The sequence below is a fragment of the Arvicola amphibius genome, chromosome 3, assembly GCF_903992535.2.
Source record: "Arvicola amphibius chromosome 3, mArvAmp1.2, whole genome shotgun sequence".
NCBI classification, from domain to species: Eukaryota; Metazoa; Chordata; class Mammalia; order Rodentia; family Cricetidae; genus Arvicola; species Arvicola amphibius.
In genome coordinates this window covers 118,746,665-118,774,384 of record NC_052049.1, presented here as the reverse complement: position 1 = coordinate 118,774,384, position 27,720 = coordinate 118,746,665, and the positions used below count along the sequence as shown (strand labels likewise).

At 40.8% G+C, this 27,720-nt stretch overlaps 3 protein-coding genes across 11 annotated transcripts in view; 2 read left to right on the top strand and 1 right to left on the bottom strand.

Moving 5' to 3' along the window:
* Window positions 1–26,050, top strand: part of Tex12 (testis expressed 12) — a 71,095-nt gene extending 45,045 nt beyond the window's left edge. For 2 of the 4 annotated variants that reach the window (XM_038324139.2, XM_038324138.1), the window contains exons 2-6: window positions 21,101–21,328; window positions 23,565–23,643; window positions 24,512–24,623; window positions 24,716–24,767; window positions 25,491–26,050. In XM_038324139.2, coding sequence (XP_038180067.1) covers window positions 23,584–23,643; window positions 24,512–24,623; window positions 24,716–24,767; window positions 25,491–25,635 — 369 coding nt within the window. In that variant the 5' untranslated portion in view covers window positions 21,101–21,328; window positions 23,565–23,583 and the 3' untranslated portion in view covers window positions 25,636–26,050. Of the gene's footprint in view, window positions 1–1,548; window positions 2,358–20,530; window positions 20,981–21,100; window positions 21,329–23,564; window positions 23,644–24,511; window positions 24,624–24,715; window positions 24,768–25,490 lie in introns of those variants that run through there. The other 2 variants (XM_038324137.2, XM_042054802.1) reach the window with 2 other exon arrangements.
* LOC119810590 (interleukin-18-like) lies at window positions 412–27,720 on the bottom strand. Its single transcript, XM_038324145.1, has 8 exons — window positions 27,591–27,720; window positions 24,484–24,604; window positions 17,070–17,172; window positions 7,094–7,179; window positions 5,944–5,955; window positions 4,355–4,489; window positions 3,037–3,170; window positions 412–1,033 (listed from the first exon to the last, which is right to left on the bottom strand). Exons 4-8 carry the CDS (start codon window positions 7,173–7,175, stop codon window positions 815–817), a joined length of 582 nt encoding a protein of 193 aa, XP_038180073.1. The 5' UTR covers window positions 7,176–7,179; window positions 17,070–17,172; window positions 24,484–24,604; window positions 27,591–27,720; the 3' UTR covers window positions 412–814.
* The window catches only part of Bco2 (beta-carotene oxygenase 2), a 29,269-nt gene continuing 28,894 nt past the window's right edge, over window positions 27,346–27,720 (top strand). For 5 of the 6 annotated variants that reach the window (XM_042054801.1, XM_038324129.1, XM_038324128.1 and 2 more), the window contains exon 1: window positions 27,346–27,546. The gene's annotated coding sequence lies outside the window, so the exon portion shown is untranslated. The remainder of the gene's footprint in view (window positions 27,547–27,720) is intronic. The other variant, XM_038324133.1, reaches the window with a different exon arrangement.

Sequence of the window (27,720 nt, the reverse complement as noted above, 5' to 3'; positions counted from 1 at the left end):
TATACACAAGAGTCCTCTGGAAGTGGTCTGGAGAGATGGCTCAGTGGTTAACAGGACTGACTGATCTTCCAGAGGACCTGGGTTCAATTCCCAGCATCCACATGGCAGCTCACAACTGTCTGTTAATGTCAGTTTTAGGGGACATAACACCCATGGAAAAAAAACCCACTGCATACATACATATACATACACATATATATATATATATATATATATATATATATATATATAGAGAGAGAGAGAGAGAGAGAGAGTGTGTGTGTGTGTGTGTGTGTGTGTGTGTGTGTGCGCGCATGCGTGCATGTCTCCCTCTGGAAGAGTAGCAAGTGCTCTTAATCAGTGAACCATCTTTGTAGCCCATAAGTGCTACCTTAAAAAATATCATAATTATTATTATACTTTAATGGCATGTTGAGGTCATTATTAGTATTTATTTCACTGGCATGTGAATAGATTTGCTGGAAACTTGATCCCCAGTATAACCATGTTGAGGTGGGAGATGACTAGATCACGTTGGCTCAAGCATTGGATAGGGCTGAGGCCTTCTCAAGAATGAGTTGCTATGAAGTGAGACTCACCCATGTGCTAATTCACATGCAGCTGATTCCTTTCCTTTTATCTTGTATGTCATAATGCATCCAGGGCCATTCACCAGGACATAGGAATTGGACTAGACACATGAGACAAATGAACCTGTTTGCTTTATAAATTATGTAGCCTGAGGTATTTTGCTATGGCAACACAGAATGGATTATCATAAGGCTCATGTAATCTAGTCATCTTTCTGGTACACAAAAATGCTTAATAGCTAACTTTAAGGTAAGTTAGTAATAGTGAACATTACAGATTTATCTCCATTTTCACTCTTTTCCTTCAGTATGAGCTTGTAAAATTCATCTTCCTTCTCACAAGCTAGAAAGTGTCTTTTGTATAGTGAAGATTCAAACTGCATCTTATTGTGTCCTGGAACACTTCTCAGAAAGAATATGAGATCACTTTTAGTACCATCGATATATTCAGGTGGATCCATTTCCTGTGGAGAAAACACACATTACATAGTTTTTGTTTTAGTTGTTTTTCAAGACAGGGTTTTTCGGTCTAACAGTCCTGGTTGTCCGGAAACTCATTTAGATCTGGGTAGCTTCAAACTTACAAAGGTCTGCCTGCCTCTGACTCTCAAGAGTGGAGCAGAAAGGGATGTGCACCATCCAACATTACACTATTTGTAAGGATATAAGCAACTGAGCCTAGAGTGATGGCTTCCTGCTCAGGTCTCTCAGAGTCTGGTATTTGGCTCTTACACCCTCATGGGGAAGCTCACAAATGCCCAAACTCCAGCACCAGGGGATCCGGCTCCCCATTCTGGCCTCCAAAGAAACACACGTACACACAGTTGTGCATACAGAAAATGAAATTTTTTAAAAAATGCCTTTAACAATTTTAATATATGCACTTTATTTAGAATTGTATTATTAAACAGACCTGAAGCAGCTTTACGTTTTTCAGGAGGTAAGAAAAAACTCTCTAAAGGTAGGAGTACTGACTGCTTCTCTTTAATTCCTAACTTCCTATTTCCTGTCCGTTCTGACCTTTTCCACCTGGCATCCTCATCAACACACAGGCCTCCTGGTGCCCCTATGCCCAGAGCTTCCTTCTGTTCTCTTCCACCAAGGGAGTCCAGGTATGCTAATGATGAAGAGAAGTCCTAGCAGAGACGACCATCTCATCGGGCTAGTTTCAGTTCTTGTCTTCTTTAGTTGTCCTTAGCTAACACACTGACGGGCTCCCCACTTTGGCTCAGTAGCTCTAGTTTCTGAATCATCATGAGAGATGCGGGAGGTGTCCGAATCTCAGCTCCTTCTTTCCGTGATCCTGATACTACACTGTAGTGTGATTAGACCAGCAGCTGTTCTCCAGCTGAGTCTCGGGTTCCCCAATAGCCCAGCTGCACAGACTCAGTCTGTGGCCCCTGACTCTGCTTTCCTGCCAAGCATGACAGTGCACAGTATTCTCCCTTCTGTCCTGAGCTTAGTACAAGCACTGATTCCTGTATGTTTTGTTCAAACACCAGGGTCCTAGTCAGGATTAGCTGACTAGAAACTAGTCTCTCTCACTGGGGCTGTTAACTGCTAGGAGTGCCTGGTTTTACCTATTTTCACATCTTGTTTTCCTTTTAGGATGTATTAGAAAACATGAGAACTGCCCAAGGTTCTTCCACGTTAATCACAGAAGTGATAGTTTGGAAGTAATTTTGACCACATGGAAGCAAAGATCCCCATGAACCTATGGACAGACAAAGAAATCTCTATAATTAAAAATGCATTCTATCTTCTTAAGATGCATAGAAGATTCTGAAGGTGTGCTTTCAACAGAACAAGTTAAATTGACAGCCATAGTTCTTGGATATTTATCAACCTAGTATTGGCCATGACTGATGGTAGAATAAGGTGCTCTCTTTTTAGCATCTGCTTCTGAAGCTATGCCTGGTAAACCACCACTTAGACAGAGACTTTAAGCTTTGGGAGATGATCTAGGACCAAGGTAAGGCTTAAGGTCTAAATAAGAAGTGATCCTTGGCCACAAACTCTAGCCATATGACAGGGAAATGAAGTCGGGTCTTCCCAGAACCTAGTCTATAGCAACGATGGATAACATCTGCATTCGTGGGAGCTCTGAGCATGACACCTGGCACAGGACATACACCTGTAATCCTAGCTCCTGGGAATATAAATGGAAGGGTTAAAAGTTCCAGGTCACCCTCAACTATATCCTGAGTTTGAGGTCAGTGTGGGATACAGGAAACCCAGTTTGAATACAAACATTCAGCTGTCTCTTCCTCTCTGACAGATTCAGAGACAAAATGAGAGCACCGAGTATCATCATGCTAGACTGAAGGGGTGGACAGTTTCCCATACTCATCCACTTCAGTGGTTGTCTCTGCTCTTTGGGCTCTAGATAAAAGGTTGGTCTGAGGATATCTGACGTTTATAATTTGTCCATTAATATGACTAAAATTAAAATGAAACTGAATCTTACCTTAAAGGAAATGTCTTTGTCCTTACAGGAGAGAGTAGACATTTTTTCATGCTTCACAGAGAGGGTCACAGCCATGCCTCCTCCCTCAGAATCTTTATACATATATATTATCAGTCTGGTCTGGGGTCCATTAGCTGAAATAAATATTAATAAATTAGACCATTAATTGGAATACTTCACCTCCCCCAAACTGGCATCTATAGAAATTTAACCAAAGAATAGGTCAGTCATAACTGTGCAGTGAAGGTTTGGCCTGACGGCCAACAGACCTGAAGCCCAGCTGGCCACACTCCCCTTAAATCACACTTACAGGGTGTTATAAACCATAGGTGGGCAACATGAGTGTGGTAAAGTATTCTGAGTGTGTTAAAGATATTTTGATATTTTTCTTGATTTCTGATATTTCTCTTGAGTGTGTTAAAGATATCACAAACCCTGCCAGGTGTGGATGTAGACACCTATAATTAATTCCAGCACTCTGGAGGTAGTGGCAGGCATATCTCTGTGAATTTTAGGTCATCCTGGTCTACAAAGTGAATTCCAGGATTATATCCTGTCTCAAATCAAAAATAAAGCCAATCCCAAAACAGAAGGTTATTCTGAGTCTAAAGACTATGTTTAATTGTTAAATATCTAATAGAGTATTAAAAGCATTTGTTAAGAAAAAAACTTAGGACTCTTTTGTTTTCAAGAATATACATTCGCCGGGCGGTGGTGGCACACGCCTTTAATCCCAGCACTCGGAAGGCAGAGGCAGGCGGATCTCTGAGTTCGAGGCCAGCCTGGTCTACAAGAGCTAGTTCCAGGACAGGCTCTAAAAAAGCTGCAGAGAAACCCTGTCTCGAAAAACCAAAAAAAGAAAGAAAAGAAAAAAAGAATATACATTCAACTAGGCCAAAACGGGATATTTGGAACTCATGTCTTGAGAGACACTCTCATGCTCTGGTGGAAGAGATATTCATTTGAAATGCTTGCGTTTTACTTTTCATTTGGGTTTTGATGGTGTCAGCAGTATGCTCAGCTATAACCAGTGGGGATGAATGATCCAACTTGAGAAGGTTCTTCTATGGAGAATACAATTGATATAGGGAAACCGGTAATCCTCCCATAGACTCAACTGGGGTCACCTCTACCAGTATCTTTATTGCATCTAACCCCTCGCTCCATCTAAAAAAAGGGTGCTCTCTAAAATGGATTCCCATTTACTACTGTGACTTTCCATGTAAGGACAGGACCTGACATTTGAAAATGTGGGCAGTAAAATGGAGTGGGGAGAAGCGGGTGGTCATCATGTTTTTAAATAGGCAGAGAAAAGTACCACGTTGGTCAGCATCAGGCATGTCCTCAAACACAGGTGGCTTTCTTTTGTCAACGAAGAGAACTTGGTCACTCATATTTCGTATTACTGTGGTTGTAGACTGAAGCTTGCTAAAGTTGTCTGATTCCAGGTTTCCTATAACACACATTGAATCATTAATGGTAAGTTGTTTTATTAGATCCACAGACACACCTAGTAATTCTGTTTGTGGAGTCAGCACAACCCTCTACTCTAGAAGCAGCGATGAGCAAGTTCCCCTGTTGAGCTTCACTGTGCTCCTAAGAGAACACCGGGTTTCCTGATTTCACTCAGAACTACTCTCCCTCCAAAGGTTCGAGTATTTTACTTCCTGGCCAGTCTCCTTTGTGTTCTTACACTTTCCTTCCTGCTGTTCATGTTCTTAGACATTGCAAAGCCCTGTTGTCTCCTTCCTCTGGGATCTCTTCTGTAGCTGTACTTTTGCCTGCCCCTCCCTTCGTAACTGTGCCTAGTAGTGCTTTATTATAGCATCTTGTTAGTACCTTAAATCCTTAATCAGATGCGAAGCGGTGGTGCCCACACTTAATCCCAGCACTCGGGAGACAGAGGCAGGCAGATCTCTATGAGTTTGTGCCTGGTCTACAGAGCTAGTGCCAGGACAGCCAGGGCTACACAGAGAAACCATGCATTGAAAAACCAAAAGCCAAACCAAAACAACAATCAATTTACCAAAACCCCAAATCCTCAATCTACTTATGCAAATATGAGAGCTGTGTCACCATAGGCTGTCAATTGCCTGTCCTTTGTTTCAGGTTGAGCTCTATCTCTCACAATTGTAGTTTCAGCTTGTTCTCAGGATCTTTACCCCACCATCTCTATTTTCCCTGATAGCAAATCACCCCCCCCCCTCTGTCTGTCTCTCTCTGTCTCTCTCATTAATTTATTTTTCAATACATTGTTTCTCTGTATAGACTTACCTGTTCTGGAATCTGCTCTGTAGATCAAACTTAGAGATCTTCCTATCTCTGTTTCCCAAAGTGCTGGGATTAAAGTTGTATTCCACCACACCAGACTAGGGAATTATCTCTTGCTAGTACTCAATGGAGGGACCATTGAGGCTTTGATTTGCTAACCTGCAGTTCTGCCCCCTAGATTTTATTCTGAACAAACAATGAGGCACATGTGCTAATGCTGTTGTACAAGAATGCTGCTGGGTGTGCTGCTGCACCCTCGTGACCCTACACTCGGGAGGTGAAGGCAGGAAGGCCACAGTTTGAGGCCAGTCCAGGTGATATAGTGACTTCTCGGTTAGTCTAGGCTACATAATAGCAACCAGTGTCAAATCAAACCAGACAACAGAAATGTCCAAGCATCGTGCAAGGGTGCTGTAGTCAACAGAAGTAAGACAGAAACAACCTAAGTCAATTAGCCGAGGAATTCAAGTTTTAATATGCTCTCACCATAGAATTATCTGAATATAATGCAACTGTAATTATTAACTACCAAGGATACATCTCTACATCTCTATGGACAGTTTCTCCCAGCAGACAATAGATGTGTCTCAAGCATCTTCTAATTTGCAAAGAGAGAAAAATAAATTTATACTTTACCATCATCTTCAGCTAAAGGGAGGAAAAAGAAACATAATATGTTAAATTATATAGTTCAGCTCATCATGTCCCCTCCCCCTCACTTTTGGAACTCTATTCCTCTCTCTCTCTCTCTCTCTCTCTCTCTCTCTCTCTCTCTCTCTCTCTCTCTCCTCTCTCCTCTCTCTCTCTCTTTCTCTCTTTCTCTCCAAGGTCTTACTAAAAAGCTCTGGCTGCCTTTCAAATCACTTTGTAAACCAGGCTGTCCTCCAACTCACAGATATTCACCTGCCCCCACTCCTCGCTCTATCACCTCTTTATAATGGTGATGGGCTCTGTTGACCTCTATTAGGAATATCACATAACAAGTATTCAGGAGCCCATAAAATTAAGCTTATTAGGGTTTGTGTGTACACAAGTATGTTAAGTTTAAACTTAAATCTAGGACTGGAGAGATGACTCAGTTCTTAGAACACTGTCTGCTCTTCCAAAGGACCACGGTTCAATTCCCAGCTCACAACCTTCTGCAACTCCAGTTCCAGGGGATCCAATATCCTTTTATGGCCTCCAAGGACACTGCATGCACATATTGCACAGAAATACATGCAGGAGAAACAAGTATATACATAAAATAGTAATAATTAACAATTTAAATCCAGGATTTGTAACTTCAGTACATAGTTAAAGTATTTTTTAATAAAGTGGCAAACTTTCCTTTTACGTTTATTGTTTAAATGCAAGACATCTAAGGATTTTCCATGAAGCTACCAAAGAAAGCTGAACTTTCAGTGAAGTCAAGTCGCCCAAGGAATCTTAGAAGAATTTTTTTTGGTCAAATCTATTAATATGAATGATGTAGACAGAACTCTAGGCCTAGAATCTCATAAGTTGCGTTTGTTTTGGGAAGTAGTGTTTCCTCAGTGGTACATTTTCATGAGGGCACCAGACACCATTTTTGTGACAAACTGCTGGAGTATCAACCCAGGACATGGGGCAGGGCACTGGACCTTGGAAATCTGTTTTGTTTTATTTTTAAAGCGAAGTGTGGGGGAGTCATTAACATTTTGGTAGATTTTGATGACAAACAGGGGTCCAAGCTCACTTCTTAATTTCCTTTCTAGTTGAAAATCTATACCTGAGCCCCACATTTATCTTATTGGTTTAGACTTACGTATAAAGTAAAGTGTATTGTCAATAAATGCCATTTCCCTGAAGTTGATGCACAAGCCTTCTTCCAGTGTGGCAGCCATCATTATTCTAGGGAAAGCAAGGAGTCACCCATGAAGAAACAGAGATTGCTCTTTGTACACATAAAATAAACAGACCTCTTACCTTCTTTATTTTTTTAGATTTATTTTTGTTTGCATGTATGTCTGTGCACCACAGGCATGCAGTTCTCATGGAGGCCAGAAGAGAGCATTGGATCCCCTCCAACTGGAGTTACAGATGGCTGTGAGGCACCATGTGGGTGCTGGAAACTGAACCCCAGTCCTCTGGAAGAGTAGCCAGTGGTTTTAATGATTGAGCCATTTCTCCAGCTCCTTAATACTACCTTCTAAACCTCCACATTTGAAGTCATTTATCTTTCAGTATGCTGATGAAAACTGTGATGTTTAATACATGTGAAGCAGGAGGCTGTAGCACTCATGTTTAGGTTCTTTACAAACCCTTAGCTATCTGGAACCAGGAGAATGCCGGTTCATAATATTTTAAAGGGAGACTCCTAGCAAATACTGGCTAGGAGCGCTATGAATCCCTAGTGAAAATATGGCTCCCTAGTGAATGATTAGTTTTGTGTTTACTGGGGATGCTAGAAATACAGGGACCAGTTCTATCTGAACTGAAGAGCCAGTGGCCTCCTGTGGATGAGATGTTGAAGGTTTGTGACCTCACTGCTCCAGTGGTGAAGAAGAGGAGGAGACAGAAGGTGGCATTTCCACCTGGCGTTTGGGGCAGGGTGGGAGAAGGCTGAGAGGTTCTGACATTTGGTGGGTTTCCTCCAAAGGCAGCAGCAGCTTTTGACCTGAAGTCTGGCTTGTCTGTGTTCGTGCATGAGTATTACATAAATATGATGTTTCTGCAAAAACCTCTGTGTATTTGCTTTCCCCCTTTCCCTCACCATACTCTATATTTCTATGTGTATGTCCTTCCAGAATTTTGTCACGGGGTAAGGGTTTGCCATGGAGTCCTAAGTATGAGAAATCTGTGACCCAGAATAGTCTGGAGTTCGAGGCTATGTAGTAAGATGCTACCTAAGGCCCTGCCTCAAAAACCGCCGCCTTGGCTTTTAATAACTATCTAATTTAATGAGCTTCATGCATGTACTTTAATGTGTTGATGATGAACTTGATGAAAGCAGCATCCTCAGGTCTCTCTGGTCCTTCCCGTGGTTACTGGAAGGTTCTCTTGACACCTTCCTCTCCTGAAGTAGCAAAGAGACTTCTCTGAAGTTCTCTGTCTCCTGAAGGCGAGTCCACTGAAGAGGAACACAATTATCTTCAATCATTTACTTCTTTGCTTTTCCCTATAGAGATGGGGTCCTGTAGAAATCATAGTCCTCCTGCCTCAGCTGCTGGAGTGTTGGGATCCCAGGTGTGGCCCCCTTGTCTGCATCTGACTCTGTGGTCATGCTCCCCCAACAGTATTTTATTTCGCTTTAAAGTCACCTGCAAGCCTTCTACTTCCTCTCTGAGGAAGGAATCCAAACTTCTCCCCTCTGTCTTCGGTAAGTTATAATGTTTCAGGTGGCTCAGGTGCTTGCAAGTGTTAATTGTCTCTTGTAGCCTTTGCTCCCAATAATCTGTTGACTGCAGTCTTATTTCAGCAGACTCAAATATGGGACCTTCAGGGGAAGACTTGGAACTTCCCCTGTACCACAGCACCTTCTAGGGAGCAGCTGGTGTCCTGTATGGTGAGGAAGTTAATGACTGGAGCTCCCAGGACTATGTCTGAGTCACAAGTGTTAATTGTTTTTATGGTTTGTAGGCACCAGGAATCGTGATGAGAGTTGGTGTCTAAGTGTCAGTGCTGGAGGTGGGGCCTTGTGGAGGAGCCCACAGGAAGGAATGGAGTAGTGCTTTTCTCAAGAGAGGCCACTTTATTTTTTTTTATTTATTTTTTATTTTTTTTTATTTTTTTTTTGGCTTTTCGAGACAGGGTTTCCCTGTAGTTTCTAGAGCCTGTCCTGGAACTAGCTCTTGTAGACCAGGCTGGCCTCGAACTCAGAGATCCGCCTGCCTCTGCCTCCCGAGTGCTGGGATTAAAGGCGCCCGGCGAGAGGCCACTTTAAAGAAGATTTATTTTAATTCTTCCTCTGTCTCCTGTGTGTGCGTGCGTTCGTGCGTACGTGCGTGCATGTGTGTGTGTGTGTGTGTTTGAGTCTTTGGATCCTCTGAAGTTTTAATTACAGATCATCTGTATTTATTACTTTTAAGTCTCTGTGTGTCTTTCTTTCTGTTTCCCTCCCTATCCCCTGTTGTCCCCCACCCCTTCATCTAAATTATCTAGTTTTAGGCATTGTGTTATAGCTATAGAAAATGACAGTAGCATTCAAGGGTGTTTATAAATCTGTGCTCTTAAGAACTCACTAAATTTTAATATAATCTGAGAGCAGGTACTTACAGTGGATGGAAATTAAAACTCAGTTGAAAAACTTAATTTTAATGAGACCAACCTAGAGTACTTGTTACATGGTAGATGTTTACCTATTCGACCTAGCTTCAGTTCCTTAAATCCAAAGGTAAATAGTTATCAAGCGTATTTTATATTCCAATCAATAAACGGGTAAAGGAAGTGAATGTGCAGTTTTCAGTGAACTACAAATGGCTGAAAAATACGTGAAAAGGAGTTTCACAGTTTTAGCTGCCAGAGAAACACGAATTAAAAATGCATTGAGCTGCTGGAGAGATGGCTCAGTGCCCGAGAGAATGTACTGCTCTTGCAGAGAATCTGAGTTCAGTTCCCAGCACCTACATCAGGTGGCTCACAATTGCCTATAATCACCAGCTTCAGGTGACCTGATGTCTCTGGCCTCCGTGGGAACTAATACTCACAGGCCCACCTTCCACAGTTGCACAAGCACACACATCATTTAAAACTATAAAAATTAATCTTATAAAATTACCACACTCAGAGTTCTTATCATCAAGAAAACACAAGAACAAAAACAAAACAAAAAAGAATTTCTAACAAAGCTGACAAGGATGCAGAGAAAAAGGAATTCTTCTACGTTCCTGGCAGAAATGTAGCTTAGTTTAATCTCTATGGCAATCACAATGGAGGTCTCTCAAAAACAAAAAGTAGAATTTTCGTATTATCCTGGTGTATTACTCCTGGGTATATACCCAAATAAATCGAAGCCACACACAGTGGGGATACCAGCATATATATCTGTGTTACTCATGGCATTGTTCCCAGGGCCAAGTTATAGAATCAGTTGGTGTCCACCAGGAGATGAATGGATAAAGATGCATAGTTACACAATGGAGTATTATTCAGCCATACAGAAGGATGAATTACATTACTTAGTGGAAAATGGTTGGAACCAGGAGTCACCATCTTAAATGAAATAAGCCAGACTCAGAAAGACAAGCATACCATATTTTCTCTCAGATGCAGAATCTATATTTAAAAACTACAAAAAGTAGCAGGGATATGACTGGCTTTATGTCATTTTCTCTAATATTCTATAATGTACATATCTTCCTTCCTTCCTTCCTTCCTTCCTTCCTTCCTTCCTTCCTTCCTTCCTTTCTTTTTTTTTGAGACAGGGTTTTTCTATATAGCCCTGGCTGTACTGGAACTTGCTCTGTAGACCAAGCTAGTCTCACACTCACAGAGATCCACCTGCCTCTGCCTCCTGAGTGCTGGGAATAAAGGCATATACCATATCTGCTCTGCCCATATTTTTTTTTAAATAATTTGCCTGGAATACAGCAAACATTATGGTCAAAAATTGGATTTTTAAATTACTATTATTTACTATAGTGCATGTTTAATTATTCATCGAATGAATGACCTTAGAGAAGGACTCAGCTACCCTAAAAATATTACTCCTATTGCTGGAGAGGCAGCTTAGTGGTTAAGAGCACTGGGTGCTCTTCAAGAGGACCCAGGTCCATTCTCAGCATCCACATGGTGTTTCACAACCATCTATAACTCTAATTCCAAGGGATCCGATGTCCTCTCCTGGCCCCCACAGGCAGTAGTCGTACAAGCATGCAAAACATATATATATATATATATATATATATATATATATTAAATCAATAATTTATTGATTTACCACTCCTAAATGGATCTGGTGGTACATGTCTGTGTTCTCAACATCGAGAAGCCAAAGTCAAAGATCGTGTATTAGTGAGGGGCCTCCCTGGGCTACATAGTGGGACCCTGTCTCAAAAAAACAAGGATGTGGCTCAGTGTTTGAGAGCTTGGCTGGCATGCACAAGGCTATGCCCTTCAAAAACTACAATAACAACATGTAAACAAACAAAACACTCTTTCCCATAGTTCCTGAACTTGTTTACCATTTAATCACTAAGCATCTAGTATGAGTCAACTGCGGGGCTAGAAGCTGAGTGAAACTTAGCTCCTAACTTCCAGTGACTCAGACGCCAGTGGGTGAGGCAAGGTATGGCGGGTGCTGTAGGAGCTGGAGTTGCAAGGACTCCTCGTGGCAGTGTTGGAAAAGTTTTCCCAGTGATGTTAGTTCAGTAAGGAGAGAGGAGCATCCTTGTCAAGGGCCAGGAAGCAGGGAGGGTGGGGGACCAAGGCTTGCTTGAGATTTCATCATTTTACCATACAAAATGTAAATGTAGTCACAGTTTTCAGAAAGAACGTGTTTCTGAAGAGCCCACATCCACGATTATTTTGTCCTTGGTAATAAATGTAACAATGTGAAGGCAGCATTTTTGGGGTATACGTGCTAACACCTGTCAACGTGGATGCATGCTTCCTTTCCATTCACCTTCTCAGCATTATTAAGAAGGCTTTGTAGGGTGCTTTGTCCTCATACCTTATCATGGTGGTACTTTGGCCCACTTATTACTGTATTCTCGCATCTTACTTGTACTTATATACTTAGAGATTGTCCATATCACAAAAAGTAACAATGCCCCTTCATACCTTGATAACATTGTTATCAGATCTGAACATATTAAAACCTGGGTGTGTTGAAATACACCAGTAATCACATTTGGTAGGTAAAGGCCTGTGGTTCAAGGTGGAGGTAGAAGGTTCAAGATTACCATTTTTTTTTTTTTTTTTTTTTTGGTTTTTCGAGACAGAGTTTCTCTGTGGCTTTGGAGCCTGTCCTGGAACTAGCTCTTGTAGACCAGGCTGGCCTCGAACTCACAGAGATCCATCTGCCTCTGCCTCCCAAGTGCTGGGATTAAAGGCGTGCGCCACCACCGCCCGGCTCAAGATTACCATCTTTAGCTATACAGTGAAGTGGAGTCTAGCCTGGGTTTTGTGAGATCCTGTCTCAAAAAGGCAAAAAGAAGAGAAAATAATTATGATGAAAAATAGCATTATATGGCTGGTGAAATGGTTCTGGGCACTTCCCACCCATATCTGGAGACCTGAGTTCTATTCCTAGAACCCACAGAAAGATGGAGAAAACTGACTCCACAAAAGTTTTCCTCTGACTCCCACACACCTGTCTCATGCACACATTGATATAAAATAATAATTTAATAATAGCATTATAATCCAGTCTGCTGGCATAGGCCTGTGGCCCCAATTACAATGGTGGTTGAGACAGGAGGCCTTCTTGGGTAATTCTGAGTGAGTTCAAGGTTTGGAGGAGGGTCATCTGTATATCTGTTGTTTCATTGGTTAATTCATAAAGAAAACTGCTTGGCATGATAGGTCAGAACATAGGTAGGCGGAGTAGGCAGAACAGAATTGTGGGAGAAAGAAAGCAGAGTCAGACAGACACTACAGGCAGTCGCCATAGGCAGTCGTCATGCCTCTCCTCTCTGAGGTTAAGATCTCTCCTGGTAAGCCACCATGTTGTGGTGCTACACAGATTACTAAATATGGGTTAGTCAAGATGTTAGAATTAGCCAATAAGAGCTGAAACTAATGAGCCAAGCAGTGTTTAAATGAATACAGTTTCCATGTAATTATTTCGGGTGTAAAGCTAGCCGGGTGGCGGGATGCAGCCCCGCAGCTCCATCTACAAAGGTTATCTTAGGAAACTTAGCTCCTGTCCCCAAATCTGAAAAAAAAAAGGAAGGGGGAAGGTTGGAACTAGGGCTCAGTGGGAGAGCTTCAGAAATATGGAAGGAATAGCTTAACTTATGCCATAGTAGTGGAGGTAGATAATCCTATCAGGACAAGGTCTTCTTCTACTTGGTGATAGTGCAAACAGTTTCCAATCCCCTTGGCAAAGCAGCTCAGAAATTATGCCAATATAGACCATGTGTAGCCCTGGCTGTCCTGGAATTCTCTCTGTAGACCATTCTAGCCTCGAACTCACAGGGATCCACCTGGCGCTGCTTCCTGAGTGCTGGGATTAAAGGCACGTACCACCACCTTCTAGCTAGATCAAGTATTTAATTTTAAAATATTCATATTATTTTCAATTACTTATAAAGTTACACAATTATTTTCCTATTGTATTAGTTCAGTTTTGCCTTGGGTAGAAGAAAGACAGGTTAAAACTGAGTTTTTAGAAGGTTACTTGGTTGTAATGGAGCCAATACATTCTATTTTGGGGGGCAGACCTTGGAACTTTCCTCTAAAACTCAGTGAAAGCAAGAAAACAAGGGAAGCCTGAAACCAGATGAATCCAAATGTAAGACTGTCTCACTCTCCTTTTTTTAAAATTTATTTTGTTTTATGTATTTACTTTGAAGTTTTCATTGCTTTGTTCACACCTTCATTAGCTCTCGGTGCATCATGATCTCCTCTTCGCAACTTCTCCCGATTTTTTCTCTGATTCTTTCTGACCCATGTTTCTTTGCTTTCTCAATTCTAATCTATGAAATACAGTTCTCAGTGGATAAGAATGCCTTGAACATTTTACCTAATAGTTTATCTAATAGTGTCTTGCATATGTATGTGTGTGTAAATGTTCATGCACGCATATGCATGCATGCGTGCGTGTGTGGTGTGTGTGTGTGTGTGTGTGTGTGTGTGTGTGTGTGTGTAGACCAGAGGACAGTGGGTATTATTCCCTAAGTACCATCCATCATTTTAAAAAGTAAAGAAACCATATTTGTTTTTGTGTTTGTATGTCCACATGTCTAAGGTCAGAGGACAACTTGCAGAAGTCATTTCTGGGGCCAGGATTGGTGGCATGCACCCTTATCCTCTGAGTCAATATGATGGCTACACCCTCCCCCCTTTTTTGAGACAGGACCTCTCAATCTCTTGGAATTTAGCTACTGGCTAGACTGGATGGTCAGCAAGCTCCATATGGATGCACCTGCTTCTGTCACCTTAGCACTGGGGCTAGGAGCTCACTGCACTGCTCCAGATTTTGTTTGTGTCTTAAACTTGCATTCTGGAGGATGAACACAGGTCTTGGGATACTTTTCCAGCCTTATCATCTCCGAAGCCTCCATCTAATATTCTCATAAAGACCCTCCCAAGAGAATATAGCAAGAACTGGCTCTTCAAAGCAAAAAAGTTGTATAAACCTTTGAAAACTAGACCACAGAGAGTGAATGGCAGAATATCATGATGAAAACTAGGTCACATGAGTTCCAGTTTTGCCTGGGGCAAGTTACTTAATTGGGGGGGGGGTGGATATCAGTTTCTTCATTTGGAAAACAAAGAAGCTGGAGGTCAAGTTTTAAGGTCTTCTTTTCCAGCCCCTGTATTCTGCAATTCTAGGCTATAGTGAAAGCTGCCACAAAAGAGCCATGTATATATAGGGCAAATGTCCTAGTAGCCACTTCCCCCGGTAGTGATTCTCAACCCGTGGGTCTCAACCCTTCCACAGGGATCACTTAAGACGATCAGAAAACACAGATATTTACATTATGATTCATAACAGTAGAAAAACACAATTATGAAGTAGCAATGAAAATAATTTTATGGTTAGGAGTTACCACAACATGAGGAACTATAAATATTAAAGGGTCAAAGCATTAGGAAAGTTGAGAACCACTGGAAGGCAATACAAAGCTATAGAATATCATTCAGTCAGAATTTTTTAATTGCTAGGAGTTTAAAAACATAGTATTATATTAAAAGTAATGCTTTGAACTTGAAAAGCACTTACAATCCCATTTGCCCTCTCTCCTCTCTGTGGAACTCTAGTTTTGTGAGTAGGTGTGGACTGAACAGAGGACACTGCTACAATCTGATTAAATCTCTACAATCAGATGGAAGTTATCTTGGCAGCAGCAAGATCAACACTCAACATTTCAATTCTTTAAAAAAAACCCATCTTTATTGTAGCCAGGTGTAGCAGTGCACACCTTTAATCCCAGCACTTCGGAGACAGAGGCAGGTGAATCTTTGTTAGTTTGAGTCTACCCTTGTTTACATAGTGAGTTTAAGGACAGTCAGTGCTACAAGATGAGGCCCTGTCTCAAAACAAAACAAAACAAACAAAACCCAAACCAAAACACCTGTATTTAGTTTGTGGGTATGAGTGTATGATGGTATATGCGTGGAGGTCAGGGGCAACTTTGTGGAGTCGATTCTTTCCTTCCATCTTTCTATGGATTCCATGAATCAATCTCAGGTCAGCAGGCTTTGAGGCAGCTCTTTTACACATTGAGTCACCTCACTGGCCAGGTGACATTTCAGTTCAATAAGTCAGTTAGCCCTTGACAATTGTGCCATCTTACAAAATGCTGCTATGAGATTAAATCTCTACAATCAGATGGAAGTTATCTTGGCAGCAGCAAGATCAACACTCAACATTTCAATTCTTTAAAAAAAAACCCATCTTTATTGTAGCCAGGTGTAGCAGTGGGATGTGGGATGTGGAAGCAATAGGAGCAGAACGCAACAGGAAATTAGATCATTAATGACAGGTATATTTAATCAACTGTTAAATATTGACTTTGCAAAAAAGGTCATATGAAACTGACATACTTGGAATGAGTGTGTGTGAAAGGAGAGTCGATGTTAATTTTGAAGAATGCTTCATATTTGAACAGAGGGAGAAGGGCATTGGGGAAGAGTAGTTGTGTGTTGGGGAACAATGGTGTGGTGGGGGTGGGGTGGCAGGTGGAACAGTTCTCTTCTGCAGCAAACAGAAGAATATGAAGGGTTTTGAGAGTCCTATGAAGAGTCACACCCTGGTTAACAGTCCCTCTCTCTGCTCCGAGGCTCTTGTCACACTGCAGGTAAGAGGTAAGTTACTCTGCAGGAGTGTGTCATAAAATTATTTGGTCAGCTGGAAATAGGGCAAAAAGTAAAGAGATTAAAGACATCCTTGACTGGTTTTGTTATGTGACCTCAAAATAGAGATAATTTTATTCAGTCCTTCCCTTGTGGAATAATGTCTACCCAGGGAATGCTATATGATCCAAGTACAGACCTGCCCAAGCCTTCTGCTGCAGATCTTATCGGTTATCAGCCTTGCATGAGGTCTCTTTTGCTTTCATAGGGTAGCCGAAACTGTTTCTAGTCATCCTATGATGCCACTGCCTTTTAGATCTCATACTCTCACAAGTGGATGAGAGAGTATCAGAAGTGAAGTCTGTGTACCTTACTATTGCAACAAAGCAAGAAGAATCTTACTTTCGTCCATTCAGTCAAACCGTTAAGGGATTTGTAAATATACAAAAAGCCGTAGAGTGTTCGGATAGAGATTCTTGAAGAATATTATTGAAGAAAACATGTTGTGTACTTTACAATAAACCACTAGGTGACTAAAAATTTTTTCAGCTTTAAATATTTTTCTAGTGCAGTACTTTACAGTAATATGAAAAATAGTCAAGAGAAAGAAAAGCTCTCCAGGGTCCCTAATAATTTTCAAAAGATGAAACAGAATCTGTGCCCTGAAGTGACACTCTCTCGCATCTAGCAGAGAGCAACCTGTCCTCTGCTTCTGTTCCTTATATGACTCCTAACTTCCCGTCTTGGTGATAAAGGAGAAACATTCCTCTAGAGCATTTTAGCTTATTTGCCTCGAATCCTCATGCCATTGTTTCCAAATAAAGAGAGACTTGTCTTACCTCGGCCAAATAGTTCCCTCCGGGAGGAAGTGACTCAGAAGCTTTGCAGCCTCTTTCTTCTTCCTAACACAGAAGCTGTGGAAGGCAGCAGCCCTGTCAGCACCTGGAATACAGAGGGTATGGAGGTACAGAGCGCTTTCAGTCTGGGTGAGGACCGAGGCTTGAGGAATGAGGAAGGAGGCAGCGAAGGGAGGAGACTGCCCCTGGCACGCCTCAGCCTCACACCACACACTCTCTCCAAGGCATGAGAAAACTTTCAACAAAATCTTAGAAAACACAGGCATTTCCTTTAATGTAAATGTCAGTATTTGGTGAATCATCTCTTCTGTAAAAGCTGGGGTCTGGCCCTTCCCAGGCCCATGCCTCTTTCAGGTTAGGAAAACAATGTAAGGAAATGAACCTGCTTGGTTAGTTAGAGCATCCTTTTTCACACTGGTCCCTCTGTTCTGAGCTTGTTACACTTCAGCATGAAATGCTTTTGTCTAACACACTGGAGTCATTTCTATAATAGTCATTACACCTAAAATACATCTAAAATATATTTTTTGGGGGAAATATTTTTGTATAGTATGTACTTTCTTCCCTCCTTTAAGACCTTATTCAGAATTTTTCCTTACAAGGTCAACATGGTGTCACATGACACTTGTTGGGGCTGTTCAGATTTACTTCTCAATGGCCTGGAAACAGCCCAGTTTCATAAAGCCTTTCCACTATCACATCAAATACCAAGCCAAATCTATATCATTAGAAACTTTCCTGTGTATGCACGCATGTGTGGGTGTGTGGGAGTTGTACATTCATGTATTGGCAGAAGCCAACTCCGGTGTTGTTCCTCAGAACTGTCTTATAAGGGTTTTTGAGACAGGGTCTTTCACTAGGACCTGGGGTTCACATTATTTGTCTAGCTAAGCTGATGTGCTATCGAGACCCAGGGACCTGACTGTCTCCACCTCCCCAGTGCTGGGGTTACAAGTGTGTGTGCATCATGCTAATAGGCTTTTTAAAAAGCTTTTTTTTCCTGTGTGTATATGTGTGCTTGTGTGCCAAGATACATATGTGGAGGTCAGAGGAACTTGCAGGAGTGAATTCTCTCCTTCCAGCATGTAGGCCCGAGGGATTGAACTTGGGCCTTTAGGCAGTAAGTGCTTTTCCTTGCTGAACCATCTCACTGGTTCTGTCAGGCATTATCTTTTTAAATGTGAGTTAGTTGGGAATTGACCACAGATCCTCATGCTTGTATGACTAGAACTTTAATGTCTCCTCCCTCCCATTTGAATTTTTTTTAATAAAAAACTTGAGTAAAAATAGACTAAAAGCTGGACTCTGTAGCACTGGTGTCTAATCCCAGTGAGCTCACAGGAAATGAGAAATGGAGACAGGAGAATCCCCAGAGGCTCCAAGGCCAGCTAGACACCCCAGGACTGACATCAGAAGCTTGTCCTCTGACTGTCACATACATCCTGTGGCATGTTGTTACCTGCAGGCTCTCTTCCCCCAACACAAACACAAACCAAAACCTCTATTCTGAGAATGGTGGCAAATTTCTGACTCAAAATATTTGAAATATGACTTAGGGAGATTATTTTTTAAGGTCTATCTTTAACTCATCGATACAGCTTTCTAACCAACTCATGAACATAGTCTTCTAAAATGTTACTTCTAAAGAAAAGAGTGTGAATATAGTCTTGAAATAACAGCAGCATCTTTTAGGGACTTTTTACTTGGCCACGAGCTAAACTGTTGCTTTGTTAGCAATGGGATGAGAAAGTGACTTTTTTTTTCCAGTACAGAAACGGTAAGAGGGCTTCCAAAGTTAGGAAACAAAATGCTGTGTAAGCAGGTAGTTTTTAATTTCTTAAAAAAGAAAACAGGGCCAGGCGGTGGTGGCGCATGCCTTTAATCCCAGCACTCGGGAGACAGAGGCAGGAGGATCTCTGTGAGTTCGAGACCAGCCTGGTCTACAAGAGCTAGCTCCAGGACAGGCTCTAAAGCTGCAGAGAAACCCTGTCTCGAAAAACCAAAAAAAAAAAAAAAAAAAAAAAAAAAAAAAAAAAAAAAAGAAAAAGAAAACAGGGTAGAGTTTTGATTTCCTAAAGTCATACAAACATCATGCCCATAGCCATGATTACAGAGGAAGTTTGCGGTGAAGTGTTTGGAGGGACTCGGGGTGATGCATTACCAGAAGAAAAACTAACATTTTAAAAAAGAATGTGGTAAGAATAAAAATACAAATGTGATTGACTTTAAAAAGGCAAGTTTTCATCCTCCAAGTGACACAAAAGACTGAATGAAGTAGGGTCACAGTGGCTAGTGGGGTTAGCTCAACTGTAAAGGATTTGGCTAGCAAGAACATGGTCCTGGGTTCAATCTCCACACATGCACACAATGTGACCAGAAGCAGAGTGAGTGCCAGTGGGCTCCCTCCTGCTCTAAAGATGTAGAAAAAATGGTTTGTACATTTCCAAGTTTTGGGGCTTGGATACCAGGTTCTATTTCCTATGGTACAGTGTAAGCTATATGTTTCTGTGTCCTGTGTATTTTATAGACTTGTCAGCAATCTTTGGAAGAGTCTAAGGCACTGGCTAACCAGAACCCTCCACATCTTCTCATTACCCCATACAATGAGGGTAACATAAAACAAGAAAACAGTATAGTATGGTTTTCTTTTAATCCTACGAAAACATTTATGCATTAGGATAGAATCTTTTTTTCCTTTGAAATATATTTTAAGAACCAAATGGATAATTATTTGTTTAGATAAAATATAGGGTGGGAGAGGAAATAGACCAATATCAGCCAGACTTTTTGTTTTAATGGACCTTTAAAAATAACAGTGCTAATGCTAATAAGATAGACTAGTTAAGACTGAAGCAGGAGGATTATAAATTCCAGTCTAGCCTGGACTTGAAAGCATGACTGTCGCAAAAACAAACAAATAAACAAAACCAAATAAATACTGAGTGGAGAATATTATATTTGGTGGGAATGCTTAAAAAATTAAATCCTTACATTTTTATTTCATGTTTATAAAAAAATTTAGAAAGGTCAGAGTCTGTTTTTTGTTTTGTTTTGTTTTTTGAGACAGGGTTGCACTGTGTAGACCCAGCTGTTCTGGAACTCACTCTGTAGATCAGGCTGGCAGATTTCCCTAGTTTCATTTATCCCAGGCTAGCCTCAAAAGTAGCCAAGGATGACCTTAAATTTCAGACCCTCTAGCTTCTACCTTCCCAGTGCTGGAAGCACTGATTTATTGGTGCTGGAGAATGAGCCCAAGGACAGGAAAGCACTGTAAAATGAACATATTCAACTATATAAAAAGTGTATTACATAATACAGATAGTAAAAATTTCAACACAGATAACACACTTTCAAGCCCCCACCCCCCCATATCAGGGAAGTAACATTCTAGTTAGGCAAATGCTCTTTACCGCTAGCCACTTCCCAGCCTTGATGCTAACCCTTAAATTAACAAAAGGAAAAAAATAGACTACATGTTAAATAACAGCCTTCTAAAATGTAAAATTATGTGCTCAGGGTTCATGAACGTATGTCATTGACCTTTGTTTTATGAGGCAATATACTGCTTCTGCACTAGGTTAACTAACCGGAAAGAATTTAGGAAGTCTGTCTGTGAAACTGCAGGTCAAAGTTGGTATCCAGAAGACCCCAAGAAGGTTAAGCCACAAGTGTGTGAACCATGTGAATTACTGAGTCATTTTTGAACGCTACATAGGTCAGCTACACTTACTGACATGTCCATAAAGTTATTTTCTTTAAGGGTGTGATCTGGAGAGTTTGGTGCCGAAGGCAGAGGGACACTGATGGAGACCGTGGGCTAGAGGAACCGGTTGGGTCTCCTCCTGCTAACACACCCTATGCCGAGAGAACATGCCCATTCCTGAGAGGCGCAGGTGGGAAAGTTAATGCTCATCCGCCGAGATTCCTGGCTCTGGCACAAGCCCGGCTGCCCCTGGCAACACCTCTCTTCTTCATGGAGACCAGTTTCGAAGTTTACTCTTTCCTCTCCACAGTGTGGGAAGCGAGCTTTCGGTTTCTCGAAGGTTCCAAGTCGAAAAAAGGCGGGAAATAAACAGAAGTGAGGCCTGCAAGCGGACCGAGGCAGTCACGTGACGCGCCGCGTTGCCTGCCGGGAGCTGTGTACTGGGGCGCCTGCGCAGAGGAGCAGGAAGCCTTCGCTGTTGTGCTGTTCTGAGGCGGCAGGTCGTGGCCGAATCTCCGATCGTGAGTGGGACAAGAGGGTGAGCGCGTGCGCCCGAGATGGAGGGAAATGGAGTGGAAAGGAAAGCAGCGGGTGGGGATGGTCGCGGCCTCGTGGGGCCCGCGTCTGGCGTGGCGCCGCAGAGCAAACCGGAAGGTGTGAGGGAGGCGAGGGAAGGAGGCGGGAAATGGCGTGAGGAGACGACAGCGCTATGAAGAGATAGCAACAGAAGGCTGGGGTGGCAGGGGTAGCACACACCTATAATCCCAGCACTCGGAGCACGGGGGCGGGAGGATTGCTGCGAGTTTGAGTCCGTCCTTGGCTACCCAGGGAGTTCTAGGTTAGCTTGGTTTATGTGGTGGGTCTCAGTCCTGGAAAATCTGAAACCAAACCAACCACCGCCTGCAGAAGGAAAACCCAGACAAACAGCAAACAGTTGCACAAGGTGACGCCGTAGATGGCACAGCCACAAGTCACTGATTTTTTTCTTAGGGTGAGGACCTGCCTGTTAACCCAGACTTTGGCTAGTCAAGAGTCTTAAATTGTGTCAGTAATCACTTTTACAAACACAGAATTACCTAATTATAGGAGTTTTATTGTGTTTTTATTATTTATTTATGTAGACGTTCTGTTCGTTTGAGAAAAGAAGAAGCAGAAAAGGGAATATTAAAAGGGGAAGAAGGCTTTTTCCTTGTGTGGGTGTCTCTGAGATACTTTCTGGTTCTTTAGGAAGGTCAATCCATCCATGCGTGCATTTCCTACATGTTAGGTCGCTAGTGCTTCAGCTTAGTACCCTGAAGGTAATGGTAGGCACTTGGAAGGACTGTGCTGAAGTTGGAAGTGTCTTTATAATCTGCCTTTTGCTCTTGTTTCCGTCATATGTATATTACATATAAATACTCGGATTCTCTGTAGTTAAATAACTCATAATATATATATATTTTTTTTTTTTTGGTTTTTCGAGACAGGGTTTCTCTGTGGCTTTGGAGCCTGTCCTGGAACTAGCTCTTGTAGACCAGGCTGGTCTCGAACTCACAGAGATCCGCCTGCCTCTGCCTCCCGAGTGCTGGGATTAAAGGCGTGCGCCACCGCCGCCCGGCTAACTCATAATACTTAAAAGAAACAGATAGAGCTGAGGAGTGTGTGGCGAAGGCCTTTATTCCCAGCACTCTGGTGGCAGAGAGTCAGAGTTTGAGGCCAGCCTGGTCTACAGAGAGAGTTCCAGACAACCAGGGCTCCACAGGGAAACCTTGTCTCGAAACACCAACAAATAAAAAGAGAAACAAACAGATATTTTGAATGTAAATAGTTCTTCAACCCTAAAATACAGTGGAAACCATCCTTCTAAGTTCCAGTGTCTTTTCAAATTTACGTCTGAACAGTTTAGATTCTCAGGAAAATGGCTTCAGAGTTTATGGGAAAGCAATTTGATGCCGTCTTACGGTAAGGGCAGGGCAATGAAAACAATCTCAGACTAGAAGGATGAAGAGATCTTATTTCTGGGATAACTCAGTTTTATTTGTTTACATGTGATCAACCATCTCTTTCTGTCCTTCTTTCAAGAAGGAAGAAAGGGGAGTTCTAACCTGCTTTTTTAGAAAAATTTATTCTTATCATATATTACATTCCTACCTCAGTTTCCCCTCCCTCTACTCCTCCAAGCCTCTTCCCCCATCTCCCCTCTCCCCAGATCCACTCCTCCATTTCCCTTCAGAAAAGAGCAGGCCTCTCAGGGATCACAACCGAACATGGCATAACAAGCTACAATAAGAGTAACACACAAACCCTCATTATCAAGGCTGCATGAGGCAACTCAGTAGGAGGAAAAGGGTCCCAGGAGCATCTAACCTCTAATTTTAACATTAACATTTTATAGAGACAGAGAAACCCTGTCTCGAAAAATCAAAAAAAAAAACATTTTATAGAGACAGAAGAATCATAAATTTTCTAGTGCTAAACCAAGATAGAATTGCCAGTGAGGTTAGTTGAGCTCTTTTCATACAGACGAGTAGTTGAAAATGGTGTGGATAGTAAGTTGGTCTCAGATGATGGAGGCCATTGGGTACTGTGTGATAAAACTTGAGTTTACTGACACAGAAGGTTGTTGAATGGAAACGTTTTAAGAGACAGGATGAAATAGAGAGGGGAGAAATTAAATTTAAGTAGCAGATTAGGAGAGCAGAAATAATGATGGTAGAGGTGGGGAAAGGACCCAGGTGAAGAGAACTGTAGTGTGGACTTCGTGCCTAAATTTGACAAATCTCTAAACTTTATAGTTTGTGCCTCCAGAGTATAATGGCAAACCACCTTGTAAAACCTGATTCTAGAAACTGCAAGAGGTCAAGAGAAATGGAGGTAAGTTTTATGCTCCTGGATCCTTTTAATGTATTTTACCTATTTCTGGTTTCATTTTCTTCAAGAAAGTGCTATTGGTAAATAGAATTTAGTGTTCTCATAGTCTCAGAGGTAGGATTGTCCTAGCAGGAGCTATTTGACTCCACCTAGTTTTTCCACTAAGAACAGATCTATAAAAATCTACTTGGTAGTTTATTGCTTTAAAAGTAACAAAGGTGAGTCCATGTCTTTTGGTACATGGGGCTTTATGTGAAAAATTATTTGCTAAGATGAGTAAAATTCTTACATGCCATAGGCCCATCTGGTGATTGTACTTAGGCCATCAGAGTTCAGTGGTTAGTGCTTTCTTTCACTGCTGAGCTATCGCACCAGTCTCTATATTACAAAATTTTGCAACCATTTATCTGTTGTCTAGATTACAGTTGTCTTGTTAGTATAAAAATATCCACTGGTGCAAGATACAGGACTGTTTTTCATTAAGAGTTAAAAGCTATTTTCAAAATCTCAAAACTTAGCATTTTGAGCAAGGTGTTTCTTGTGTCTAAAGGTTTTCATGACAATAAAAATTTAAATAACTGATATGGAATCTCTAGCATGTCTGCTTTTTATTTTATTTATTTATTTATTTATTTTTACTTTCCAGTGCTTTCCTAGTCCAGTGCTCTCCCACTGAACTAATTCCCAGCTCCAAGCATGCAGTTTCATTTTTAATTCTGAAATACTGGGGACTGAAGGATGCTAGGCAAACAACTAGCACAGAAAGAACCATGTCCCCAACCCCTCTGGAAAAGTTTGGTTTGCTTTCTTAATAAACAGAATATATATGTCTGAAGATCTTACCATTGATCTGTTTTTTGTCTTTTCTTAGCCTCAGGTGTCAGATAGTCCACAGGTACCCTCGCTTGGAAAATTGGATTCTTCTTTCTCTGAATGTTCTGGACTCCTTTATAAAGAGGAAGCCCTGGAGAAGGATTTGAGTGGTGATGTATTAATAATGCTTATATTTATGTGTATTGGCTGGATCATGCATAAACTTTATTAGATTTTACAACCTACCCAATTTTTTGAACAGATATGAGCAAGGAAATTAATCTGATGTTGTCTACATATGCAAAGATTTTGAGGCAAGTAATTATGGCATTTTTTGAGTATTTTTGTTAGAAATCCTTTTCTCTTGAAAAATCAGTAATGAAAAATTTAATTCCTTGACTTAAAAAATCTATCTGGTAACTAGAAATTTAAAGTTTCACTTTTGTCTTGATTCTTTATGACAGATGAGTTGAATATTTTAAGGGAATAATCCCCAATTTGTCCAAACATCGTTTGTCGTATTTTTAGTGCTAATACCAGTATGGATGTATCTTGGTCTCTAGATGATAGTATCTTTAAAATTTTATTCAAGTACCTCTTTGAGAATAGGGGGTTTTTTTGGTGAAATTAATGTTAATGGGGTTTTATTAAAGATGAATATTTCACATATTTATATCCTATTAGTATACATTTCAAGACTGACTTTAAATGTTGATTTGAGAACTTGAAGTGTTACAAGCTGCTTTATGAGCTACTGGAAAGTCACTATACCTAAGTGATAGTTTAATTTTCATAATTTATATAATTTATAACTAAAGTATATAAGATGCACTTTCTGTGTGTCAGGGGACTTGTTAAGTAGTCAGAATATTTGCTGGACTGATTTAACGTTTTCTTGGAGATTATTAGTAAATTAATTAAGTTCTATGAACTTAATTGAAGCGATGAAATAGCTAACATAAAGTATAAAGGACATGACATGATAGCATGTCTAGACTTTATAACTCATTTTAACATCAAGCCTTTCTTCCTATTAGTGAGAGAGCAGCTGTAGATGCGTCTTACATTGATGAACTAGATAGACTCTTCAGAGAAGCCAATATTATTGAAAATTTTCTGATCCAAAAAAGAGAGTTCCTGAAGCAGAGGTTTGCAATGATTACCAACACACTGCAAAAGTAAAGTGCTTATACTTACTGAAAGTTGGTCCCTATTATTGCTGTATTCTACTTGTTAAAGAAAATATATGAAGTAAACTGTAACTTTCTACATTTAGAAGGGATTTTAATATGAACAGTAATATAAATCTTGCAATCTTTCTTTTGAGGATTGAATATTTGGCACATTATATAAAAATGTAAATTAAAAATTATATGTCTTTTTTTCTCCTTTACTCCTAAATTGCTTAACTCTTCTTAAATTGTAAAAGAGGACTCTGTTAATTTGATTATGCCTAACAATATTTGTTTAAATAGCAGCTAATTTTGGAGATAGTTTTCTTGGTTAGTATTATAAAAAACTTAAACATTAAAGGTCGTTTGTCCAGTTTTTCATCATATAATAAAATATAACTATGTGCTGCTGCTATTTAATATTACCATTTAATTAATTTTACTTTTAACCATTATATTTGACTAATAAAAATTCGACTTAAAACATTTTCATTTGATAAAAGTAGTAAAATAAAAATTCAAAGTTGCTATAACCTGACTATTTCTTTATTTTTTAAGCGTCATGCTCTATGGAACCCAGGTGAATTCATGGTACATCTTCCTTAACCTCTAAAGTATCAGCACTATGGTTATGTACCACCAAGTCAGGCTGTCTGGGTGACTTCTTACCTAATAACCACATGGGTTTGTGAAGCTGATGAATTATATTTAGAAGCCTTAGCTGTAGGGTGGATGAGATGGAGATTAGTAATATGGAACTCAGGAGGTCAGCTTAACCATGTCTTTGGCAAGGCCACTTCAATCCTAAGATAATGTAAAGTTGAATTTGGTCTAAAGGATCTCTTATCAAATAATTCCTCTTTCGATACAAATAAAATACAGCTGTGATTTTATTCAAAATGGTCTATATAATATATAACTACATTATTTGGGTTAAAAAATTAGAAATCTCCATTTTCAGTCATATACACAATTTGGTCTTCTGTATATGTATTTTCCAATATAAGCAATTAGAACTTGGGTTCATTTGCATCTGGCACTATAAGGAATTTGTATTCTTAAATTAGGCAGAATCTTACCTTGTTGCCTATAAATTTTTATTTTATCAAGTTTCTTTTTTGTTTGTTTGAGGCAGGATCTATGTAGCCCTGGCTGACCTAGTACTCACTATGTAGCCCAGTCTGGCCTTGAACCCTCAGAGATCTAGCTGCCTCTGCCTCCAGAGTGATGGAATTATAAGAGATAAGAAAGGGAAGGAATGGGGTGCTGAATCCTGTATCTTGGTATTTTTGCTTCCTAGCAGTGTTTGCTACTTAGATTCTCAAAGATTCTTGTTTAAGTAACAAATTCACGTGTGGTTCTATATATTCATGGTGTCCTGACTGTGCTTTATTGTGAGAGAATGCTTTTCATAAGATTAATGAATGTAGAAGGAAAGGGACGAAAGGGAGACGGGTGAGCTGTCTGCTGGTCTCAATTTGGACTTTATTCTGTGTCTGAATCATTCAGGAGAGAAATTGTGTAATGAACCCCTAAATCTGGTTCCATGGACTTAACTACAGGTGGGGGCAGATTCCAGAAAGGGATGGCCATGGAGGGAGATTCTAATTGGTCTGATTTTGATGTCGAAACAAAGATTATTTATAGTTGGTTAGGATACCTGCCATGGAACTAAGTTCACTAGTGTTTTGAGGCCCCACCCCTTGCCTTCCCTTCCCCCAGTCCCATTTTGTCACAGAGTCAGAGACAACCCAGGCTCATTTTTATTTAATAAGGCCAGTGCCTTCAGATTTGGAAATCTTAAGACCCGCCTGCTGCCCCTGAACTGAGTAAAAGTTTTCTCAAATCTTTCTCCGTTTCCTCAGCAGCCTTCCTGCCACTGCAGTGGGCGTTCTTTCTGTCGCAGTGCACCAGCTCCCAGGTAGGGGACTCCCCCAATCCCTTCCTTCCTGGTCCCCTTCTTACCATTTTGCAGGTGGACTGCTGGGACTCCGTCCTGAAGGTTATGGCAGCCTTCTAAAGTTTTTCCTCTGTGTGATGTAAGCAGCAACTCCACAGAGGGAGAAGTGAAAGAAGGCTGACAGGATCGGCTTAC